The sequence below is a fragment of the Triticum urartu genome, chromosome 4A, assembly GCF_056163025.1.
Source record: "Triticum urartu cultivar PI428250 chromosome 4A, HENAU_Tu73, whole genome shotgun sequence".
Classification (NCBI taxonomy): domain Eukaryota; kingdom Viridiplantae; phylum Streptophyta; class Magnoliopsida; order Poales; family Poaceae; genus Triticum; species Triticum urartu.
Genome location: NC_141876.1, coordinates 6186744 through 6197805, shown reverse-complemented (window position 1 = coordinate 6197805; position 11062 = coordinate 6186744). Strand labels below are relative to the sequence as shown.

The following is an 11062-nucleotide window of genomic DNA, read 5'->3' as shown; positions in this document are numbered from 1 at the left end:
CTAACTGCTAGCCGGTGCACCGAGGAGCTTGAGCAGGAGCAGCAGCAGAGATGGCGACGATGGACAAGTCCGGTGCCTCGGTGTTCGAGCCGGGCAAGCATGCGGTTGAGGCGATCGAGGTGGACGCCGACGACGCGGCGCCGGCACCGCCGGTCCCGGTGCTGATCGTTGCGCCCAAGGACGCGGGGACGTACCCGGTCATCATGCTCCTGCATGGCTTCCTCCTCCGCAACCACTACTACCAGCACCTCCTCCGGCACGTCGCGTCCCACGGCTACATCACGGTCGCGCCCCAGTTCAGCGTCAGCAACAGCCTGGTGCCGCCGTTGGGCGACAACGAGGACATCACGGCGGCGGCCAGGGTCGCGGACTGGCTCCCCGGCGGCCTCCCCTCCGTGCTCCCCGACGGCGTGGAGGCGGAGCTCCCGAGGCTCGCCCTGGCCGGCCACACGGCCTTCGCGCTGGCTCTCGACCACGGGGTGACCCACCTGGCCAGATTCTCGGTGCTCATCGGCCTCGACCCCGTCGCCGGTGCCGGGAGGTCCGCCCAGCTCCCACCCGAGATCCTCCTTCGACATGATGACGGCGGGGACGCCGGTGCTGGTCGTCGGTACCGGGCTTGGCGAGGAGGGGAAGGACGCGCTCCTCCTGCCCTGCGCGCCTGCGGACGTGGGTCACGCCGAGTTCTACCGCGAGTGCCGGCCGCCGTCACCGGACGTGGGTCTCGTGGCCAGGGACTACGGGCACCTGGACCTGCTGGACGACGACGCACCCGCGCTCGTCACCGGGCTCGTCTGCGAGAGCGGCGACGGGCCCAGGGACGCGATGAGGCGGTGCGTCGCCGGTGTCATCGTGGCGTTCCTGAACGCTGCGTTGGGGGCGGAAGACGGGGATCTCCGGGCCATAGTGAGAGACCTGGTCGTCGCGCCGGTGGTGCTTGATCCTGTCGAGCACCGCCTGCCGTGAAATGCCGGGGGCTAGATCCACCAATGTAAATAAATGGTGTTGTGGACTTCCGGTACTAATTAAGGACAATCATGGTAAATAAATTATGTAAAAAACACTGGAAAAATAGCGTGTTATAACATCGCTGATAGCATGCTATAGTGTCAGAAGTTGTCTCGCTAAATAAATCAATATGGAGACAAATGTGTTGGTAAGAAAGTCAGAGACTTCTCGAACTATTGTTTGGAAGTCGAAGCCTCTGGGTTTCTTTGTGGACGTTTCACCAAACAATGTATCCTTATTTTCGCATGAAATATAAACTATTATGATGGCTTTCCCAAAAAAACAATTTACAGTGGCTCGCTAATAGCGTATTATAAGGTCGACGCTATTAAACTATAGCACGCTATTTTGCGGAAATTGCCTTTGGTGACTGAGCTCACTGGAGGCCTCCAGATTCAAAATTCAAATTTCATCTAAATTCATATTTTTATGTTTCAAAAAATTCTGAAAAAGTACAGATATACATGAACGCATAACACACATGTGTGTAAATTTTCAGGGCAAAGCATGATGAAATGAGGGCTGTGCAAAAAAGACAAAACTGGAGCTGTTTAGCGCATGATACTATTCATCCTCCCAGACCATGAATTTGTCTTTTTTGTACAAGTCGCATTTCAACGTATTTCATCATGAAATTTTACACACATGTGAGTTACATCCATATACATACTCGCATATTTGGTTTCAGAATTTTTTAAAACATAAAAGTTTGAATTTGAATTTTTCAAAAATAAAGGCCTCCAAAAGGCCATTCTCGTTATTTTGTTCCTTGATAAAAAAACTAGTTCTATTGTGATATATGTTGAACATAAATACATTTATGCAAAGAAATAAAACTTGTGTACATAAATAAAACAAACAAGTCTATTAATTTTAGTTTTTGGGGGGAACAGGTCTATAAGGGCAAATCTAGCGATCCCTTATAAATTGTTAACCCCTCAAAAAAAGAGAGGGATTAACACACCTAGCCCATCCCCTATCTAGTTAAGTCTCAAAACCATGCCCCCTCTCTTATTTTAAGCGGCACACACATTTCTTAGGAAAAACTATTCCCATCTCAACTCCCGCCCTCGGCGCCACCTCTTCCTGCCTCGGTCGCCGAATGTCATCGCTACCACCACCGCCAGTCCTGATTTTGATGGAAATGGAACCGAAGGCCGCCTCCTCAGCCGTGCCGGCCACTCCCGCTGGCGCTACGCTGCAGGAGTTGACCCCACGTGTCGCCTCTCGGGCCAAGGAAGCACCTCGGGATGAAGAGCCTGGTGTGGACCGCCATGATCTCAACAAAGACCGGTGGCAAGGCCATACTGGCCTTGAAGAATCTCGGTCGCCCTCTGCTTGCTCTAGCCGATGGCAAGCCGGCGAGGAAGCCAACGGAGGCCGAAAAGGCCCTCAAAGAGGCGGTGACGAAGAAAGAAAGAGGGCATCCACACCGACGCCTTCTCCCCATCTGGTTCCTCACATCCCTTCTCCAAACACCTCATCACCCCCTCACCCGGCACATTCGGCCGTCGCAGTTGAGGTCCATGCCACCAGGTGTTCGGCGTTATGCTCGAGAGGTTAAAATTTCTTCTTCTTTTCGTCTATAGATATTGATGATGGGTTGGACAATGGTCTAGTGACGTGTGATAAGTGTATTTTTTTCACTCATTTCTACCCTTGTTTAAACCGGATAATCTTATATTTCCTAAGATAATCACTTCGATATGATCACTAATGACTAATAAAAGTGAAAGATCACAAATTCATTTGTTTATTTTGTTCCTTCCAGTAATGGGCCATCTTAGAACTGAAATGAAGTCAAATATGAAAGATATGGAGCTAGGTAATCAAGACCAATTAACCAGAGAAGACGACGCCTGGTATGGGTGCAAGTGCTATTACCAGCTCTCGTACCGTACGATGTTGGATCCCTGATGTCAGCAACAAACTTTGTAAAGGCTCTGTGGTCCAATTATCATCACACAATCGTAGAAAAACCCTATTCCGCACTCCAGAACTATAAAGCGAGAGGGGGGGGGGCCTTCACCAAGGGGACGCGGAGACGACAAGCAGAAGAATAGATCAACCACCACACCACCATTCATATTAATTTTTCAAATTCAGGAACATTTTTTAATTGGCAACCATGTATTTCAAATTCATTAATATTTTTCAAATCATGAACATTTTTTAAGAATCACCAATAGTTTTAAATTCATGAACGTTTTCCAAGTTTCAAAAAAAAATCGAGGACATTTTTCAAGTTCAAAAGGAAAAATAAAAACGTGAACATTTTTCTAAAATCACAAACATTTCTTTGAATTCATGTTTTTCCAAATTCAAGAAAACAAAGTACTCGTGAATATTTTTTCCATATCTACAAATATTTGTTTCATTTCGTTAAAAGGAAAAATGGAAAGAAGAAAAATGAAACAAATGAAGAAAAATGGCCAATCCTATGTGACCTGGGACATATAGGTACAGCTTCGCTGAAGCGAGGAGCAAGATAGACCGTCCCATTCGACGGGCGTGCATTGTTTTCTGGCTTCCTTTTTATTTTTTATTGCGTTTTACTTTTCATTATCCTTTTATACTTTTTATTACTTAATTGATATTTATCATTTTTGCAAGATATGATGAATATTCTTCCCAAATACAGGTTGATATTTTTCAGTATCTCGTTTTTGAACATTAAACACTGGAATTTTTTATATATATGATGAAACTTCACATTATAAAAATTTAACATTTCATAAGTATATGTTAAACTTTTTTAGTTATATGATGAACATATTTATTAGTACACACTGAAAAATTTAATATATTTATAGAATAATCTTATTTTTTTAATAGATATGTAAGAAACTAAAGTATGCGGACGGCTAAAGCGTGCGGAGAATGTCAAGAGAAGTCCGAGTAGACTAAATTTAACATGAGAGGAGTCTGTTAATAGAGATCTGAAGGATTAAAGTATCATCAAAGAACTAGTTATGGACAGGGGTGCGTGGAAGTTTGCTATCCATGTGTCAGAGCCATGAGTTGGCCGCGAGATCTTATGGGTTGTTTGTTGTAAGAAATTACTCCCTCTGTAAATTAATATAAGAACACTAAAGTATTCGTTATGGAGGGAGTAGCTGCGCGGAAAAAGACCGTCAAAAATAGCTCTCGACCGGTATTTGATCTTGACACCCTAGCGCTGCCACACAACAAGACTAACCACACGACCAACTAACTGCTAGTGATAATTCACAGCGCGAGCAGTTTAAAGAATGGAAACATAGGCGCGCTATTACTCTGTAGCGTTTAGATTTTCAATTTATTCGAAAACATGTTCTCATAATACAAATGAAGTTCATGAACATGCAAAAAAAAAAAGTTCGCGTATTCAAAAATAGTTCTCCAAATAAATAAATCATGTATTCAAAAAAAATTAACGAATACAAAAGAAGTTCAACATTTTTCCAAAAAAGTTCATCGAACAATGAAAATAGTTCATCAAATTTGAAAAAATTCATCGATTCGGAAAAAGTTCATCAATTTTCGAAAAAGTTCATCTAAATTGAAAAAGGTTCATTCAGATTTTTAAAGTTGATCAATTTTGAAAAAAAGTTTATCGATTTTGAGAAAAAGTTTAAAAATTTGAAAAATAACTTCATGGATATTGAAGAACGTTCATCGATTTGAAAAAACAATAACGAGTTTCACCAAAATCAGTTCATGGATTTAGAAAAGAAGTTCATCTATTTGAAGAAAATAATTACCAATTTGGAAAAAGAAAGAAGAAAAGGACAAAAGAAAAAGGATAAAGAGGAATGAAGAAATGGATGGAAAACATGTATGCTATCACACCTAGTGAAGTGGCCGTGTTGGTTACGCGTCGATCACTGATAACCCGCAATGCGTGTTCGAATCCTAGCTCGCGTGCATTTTTTGCAGTTTCTTTAGAGTTAAGAAAATAGAAGAAAAACATAAATATGGGCCGGCCCAACTAAGACGCACGAGTAGCTGCTGCACGCGCCGGTTAGCAAAAAAGTAAAAACCTGCGCCTGTAGCGCCGAATAGGAATTTCCTTTGACGCACGAGGGAAATTACTTTTTTTTAGGGTTACACGGGAAATGACTAGGAGCTCTATCTCGGGGGGGCAGTTCTATTCAATGCGTACTAGGGGCCCAACTAGGTTCCATTTTGCAGTTTTGTGAAGGTTCTTGGTTTCAATTTTTTTCTTTTGGATTTTTATTTTCGTTTTTCTACACTGTTCTCATTATCGATTTTTCAATCCTTTTGTTAATGTTTATTTTTTATATTCTTATATATTTCAAATTAAGGAACATTTAATGATACCCGGGGATAGTTTGCAAAATTTTGAAATTTAGAACATTTTACTAAATGGTCAACACATTCCTAAAATGTACAATTTTATGAATGTTTAAACATTTTCGGCAAATGCATGAACAATTTTCAAAACCAGGAATATTTTTTTGAAATAGCGAATATTTTTAAATTTATTGAAATTTTTTGAACTCCAATTTTTACATTTGTGAATGTTTGTTTATCTGACAGCATGTTTAAAATTTGATTTGCATTTTTATCAGAACCGTGAACATTATTTAAAAATTCATGAACAGTTTTGGAAAATTGGGAATATTTAAGCCCGTGAACAATTTTTTTTAATGTATGGGAAATTTTTTAGTTTTTCGAATTATTGAACAGCTTTTAAAACCCGAGAAAGTTTTTCAAATTTGTGAACAATATTTAATTTTAATACTGTTTTATGAAATTCTGAACTTTTTAGGTTTTAGGTTTTAATTTTTTTATATTTTATAACATAGAAAAACTGGAATGGCCGAACCAAAATGTTTGGTCGGATCATCCTGTGGGGTTGCTTAGGCTGGTCACAATGGGGAGGAACTTAGGAGTAACATCACACACTTCAATACAACTTTGCTTATGTGGCACATATTTAATGAAGAGAGAGGTGTTTGTGGTAACTAGCTAAGTTACCGAAACATCACACACTTCAAAAAATAATGAGTCTATAACCTAATAAATACATCGTTGCATGACACTACATAGATGTTCCTACCCACTATGGAGGTAGTAATATAGTCTAGAGAAGTGTGTAAGTTACTAGCTTATGTTCTTACCCATTGTGACCAGCCTTACACCCATAGGTGAAAATTTTTTGCTTCTTTCCAAACTTTCCCCGTCTTTTTCACATAGGGCAATACATCATTAATGTGGTTGTCGGCCATAAATAGTAGCCGTGACTTGTGACTGATATTCTCCCAATTGATTCCGGCATTCATTCATCTCCTAATTGATGATTTATTTTGGGGGAGGGGGGGGGGTCCTCAAGACTTAGCAAGCTATTTTCATCATTAACCCCCATGCACACCATGCTTGTTTAAAGCAAGTGGTTTATAGTCCAAGATAATGCGTCCTCCTTCCCGGGGATGCTTGGCAGCATAGACAGCATGCACTGGGAATGGAAGAACTGCCCTTCTGCTTGGCAAGGGCAGTATAAGGGACATGTCAGGGCTTGCACTGTCATACTAGAGGCCGTGGCGTCTCAAGATCTCTGGATCTGGCACTCTTTCTTTGGCATGGCTGGATCACACAATGATATCAACGTGCTTCAGCGCTCGCCGGTGTTTGCTAGGCTTGCCGAAGGCAACAGCCCACCGATGAACTTTACTGTCAACGGCCACACCTACGACAAAGGGTATTATCTGGGTGACGGTATCTATCCTCAGTGGACCACTATTGTCAAGACAATACCCAACCCTGTCGGAGAGAAAAGGAAAATATTTGCCCAAGAGCAAGAGAGTTCTAGAAAGGATGTCGAGCGTGCCTTTGGTGTTTTGCAATCTCGATGGGGCATCGTTCGGTATCCTGCTAATACTTGGAGCACGCGGAAACTATGGGAGGTGATGACTGCTTGTGTGATCATGCACAGTATGATCGTAGTAATTGAGCGCTCGGAACGTCTGTACGATCAAGGCTTTCAGTTTCAGGGTGGGAATGTTGTGCCTGAGTATGGAGTAGCGGCAACATTTGAGCAGTTCACTCAGTTTCATGAAGACATGCGTGATTGGGAAACTCACGTGCAACTGCAAAATGATTTGGTTGAGTATATGTGGACTCATGTTGGCAATCAATAGATGTATCTTTTTTTATTCGTTTGCAGAACTATGTGAAACATTTTTATTTTTATTTAGCATGTAAACTATACTATTTATTTGGGCGGACTATTTTGTTTGTTAAATTTTTATTTCATCATATGTAAAATTGGGCGGCCAGCCGGCCACGCGTGCACATATAGGTCGGCGCGTTGGGCGCGCTACCGACCCATATGAAAAACAGGGCGGAAACCGGGCGGGCGGCCGACCCAAACAGACAAAAAACGGACGAAATCGCCGTCCGTTTGGGTCGGCCCGTTGGAGTTGCTCTAACATTTTCTTGCTAGTGCAATGGTCTCGGACCAAATATTCTTCTACAGAATGGCCGAACTGAAACGTTCGGATGGATCATCCTGTGGGGTTGCTTACACCCATAGGTTAGAAAATTTTGCTTCTTTCTAAACTCTCCCCGTCTTCTTCACATCGGACTGTACATCATTAACGCGACTGCCGGCCATAAATAGTAGCCGTGACTTGTGACTGATAGTTTCCCAACTGATTCCTGCATTAATTCCTCTCCCAATCGATCGATGATTTATTGTGCACATCGCCGCTACTATATAAATGAAGACATCGCCATGTCCATTGCAGCATACATCTAAGTAGTTGCATATCCCATACTTCTCATAACAATGACGATTTTGTTCTCGCGCGAGCAAGAGCTGCTCATCTCCGTTGTATTTGTCTTTCTTGCATTCCTCTACATGTACTCCAGGTCTAGTAGTCGATCACATGGCCAATCAGTGCTCCCCGCAGACTGGCCAATAGTGCACATGTTGCCTGGAGTCATTGCCAACCTCCATAATGCACATGACTATTTCGCTGCTATCCTTACTGAAGCAGGCCACAACTTCAGGTTACATATTCCCCAAAGGCACATATTTCTCACTTGTGACCCTGGGAACGTCCGGCACATCTTCACAACGAACCACGCAAACTTCCCCAAGGGCCTCGAGTTTGCAGCCATCTTCGACATAATGGATGGAGGCATCTTCACAGTCGACGGTGAGCCATGGCGACGGCAGCGCACAAAATTCCAGAGCGTGCTCAGCAGCCCAGGGTTGGTTTCCAGTATGGCAGCATGCTGCCGCGACAAGGTAGAGAATGGCCTCCTCCCCTTTTTTACTGACATGGCAAGCACCAACACTCCATTTGACATGCAAGAAGTGATTTCGAGGTTTGTGTTTGACTTGGCTGCCACGCCTCTCTTCGGCGTGGACCCTAGCCTCCTCTCCTCGGACATGCCGTCCATGGATGTTGCAGTTGCCATGGACACGGTCATGGAGGTAGGCTTTTTTCGGCACGTCATGCCGGCCTCTTGTTGGAAAGCTATGAGGAGGCTAAATATCGGCCCGGAGAGAAAGCTTGATGAGGCGCACAAGGTGATACGAGGCTTTTTCATGGAGATGATCGAGAAGAAAAAGATCAATGGAACATGTGTTTGTATTAACAGGGAGAAAGAGCGTGTGGATGTTCTGTCCTCCTACATCAATGACCCAGACTACGCAGACGATGACTTGCTCCGTGCGAAGCTCCTTAGCCTCATGCTCGGTGGGAGGGACACAATTGGCACCACGTTGCCATGGATCTTCTATATCCTTGCCAAGAACCCTAACATCGTTTCAATCATACGCAATGAACTCTCACCCATTGCATCACACAAAGTAGCCATGGGTAAGAGTTCCATGGTGATCTTTGAGCCAGAGGAGACCAAGCATTTGGTCTATCTAAAAGCTGCCCTCTACGAGACTCTCAGGTTGTACCCATCAGCACCAATAGAGCGCAAGACAGTGGCTACCGCTGATATCATGCCGAGTGGCCATGAGGTGCACACCGGCGATACCATCCTTATTTCTCTCTACTCCATGGCGAGAATGGAGGGCGTGTGGGGTAAAGACTGTCGCGACTATAACCCACATAGGTGGCTCTCAGAGGATGGCAACAAGCTGGTGTATGTACCGTCCCACAAGTTCTTGTCCTTCAACTCAGGCCCAAGGATGTGCCCTGGAAAGGACATCGCTGTTGTGCAGATGAAAACCGTTGTTGCGGCAGTGGTTTGGAACTTTGACATGGAGGTGGTGGAAGGGCAGAGCATCCAGCCCAAGCTGTCTTGTACACTACAAATGAAGAATGGGCTTATGATGATCCTGAAGAAGCGAGAAATATAAAAGTAGACTCTGTTTATAAATTGCATATGAATAACGCATCCATCATGGATGCTTTATTACAGAACATGAAGTTATATGTTTGGTTATGTTTGACACTTTGCTTGGAAGTTATTATATTCCTCATGTGCATGAAATGTGTTATATATTTGTAAAAAAGGGTTCTTGACCACGTGAGATGTTTGTAAAATCTCTAGTATATATGAGGCATCCAAATATTATACATCGATGCATACTCTGGGTCATGTACTTCATCCTTTCTCCGTTGGGTCTCGTTGCCACAATGCTGCACTATTGTTTGCATATGTGAGGGTACAATTCAGAAAGAAAAGAACCTTTTTCAAGTATTTTGTTAAAAATATTGTTCTTATTCGCTTACCAATCTTCTTCGTTTGATTCCGCAAGGTATTATCTTTCTTCTTATTCTGGCAGTAGCTACAACATCCTGGTTCATCATAAGTTCTTCCTTCACAAATGTCGCAACAAAAGATCAAGTTTAATTTACGTAGATGTGGATGCATATCACGCCAGCTGCCTACATGACTGCTGGACAGTCCATCACCTACGCTGCCCTCGTCTTCCGTCCCGCTGCACGCCCACCCCAGGGCGTCGGAGCTTCTGTACGTGATTTGGGATGTTGTGAAAGCAGGCCGTAGCTTCAACTCGCTGTGATCACCATAGTTCAAAAGTACTTAACAGTCACGAATAAGCTAATTCAAATGTTCAATGAATTTAAATATGATTTTTAGGCCACCCATTCACGGGAAATGTACTTGAATTTGTAGTAACAGGCTTATCTAGTGCAAACAAATATGTGCATCTAAGTATTCTTTAGATGATGATTCTTGAAGTCAACATGTCCATGCATACATTTTGATCAGTTGGATTGTTCAGCCATTAAACGATGCAACTGTTATTTTCAAGATTGCATTGCAGTTCAACTGTAAGGAAAGCGTATACGCAATTGTTCCTTTGTCTTCATTATATAAGACATGATATTTCTTGGCATGGGGACAAGATTTAAGAGCAACGGGGCCACCTTTGCCGGCCCACTCTACTAGTGGACAGTTTTGAACTATAAGTCTCTATAGAGCGCTAAATTCTATCAGTGTCAGTTAACCCAAATGTCAAAGAGCTAACTAATTATTGAACCAGAGAAATATTGAAGTATAAGTGCATTGTCCATCTTACTCCATGATTCCGGCACCATCAATCCATTCTGATCAAATCAGAATGACCCTGTACAGTTCCAGTTTTTCTTTTGGCTGACCCTGTACAATTATTTTCTTCTCTTTATTGCTGCTTCGTCTGTTCCAACATATATAAATAAATTTCCTCTGTATTCATTATAAGCCATGATATTTCAAGGGATGGGCCCAAGATTTAAGAGCAATGGGGTCAGCTTTGCCGGGCCAATCTACTAGTGGACACAAACTATAACTCTCTATACAGAGCTAAATGTCATCAGTGTCGGTTTTCACTGAGTTTTTTATTTTTATTTTCTGTTCGTTTGTTTTTTTTCCTTTCCTTCTCGGCTTTCTTAGGTTTTTCTGGTTTCTTTGCTTCCTTTCATTTCATTTGGTTTTTGTTGGCTTTTAGTACAGATTTAACATTTTTGATATACATCAGAGGCATTTTTTATATACACGTTTAATTTTTTTGAAATACATGATTAATATTTTTTTGAAATCCTATATTTTTATCTCTATTTCTTCCATACACATTGTA

At 42.6% G+C, this 11062-nt stretch overlaps 1 protein-coding gene and 1 pseudogene across 1 annotated transcript; both read left to right on the top strand.

The window, feature by feature from the left end:
- On the top strand, positions 1 to 1172 carry LOC125553351 (chlorophyllase-1 pseudogene; annotated as a pseudogene).
- Positions 1173 to 7770: 6598 nt separating this feature from the next.
- On the top strand, positions 7771 to 9563 carry LOC125553352 (noroxomaritidine synthase). Its single transcript, XM_048717147.2, has one exon. The coding sequence runs from the start codon at positions 7802 to 7804 to the stop codon at positions 9335 to 9337; it is 1536 nt and encodes a 511-aa protein (XP_048573104.1). The 5' UTR covers positions 7771 to 7801; the 3' UTR covers positions 9338 to 9563.
- The last annotated feature ends 1499 nt before the right edge of the window (positions 9564 to 11062 follow it).

What these genes read in the sequence shown, in the direction of transcription:
- LOC125553352 (XM_048717147.2), top strand. Translation starts at nt 7,802, where the DNA reads ATGACGATTTTGTTCTCGCGCGAGCAAGAGCTGCTCATCTCCGTTGTA.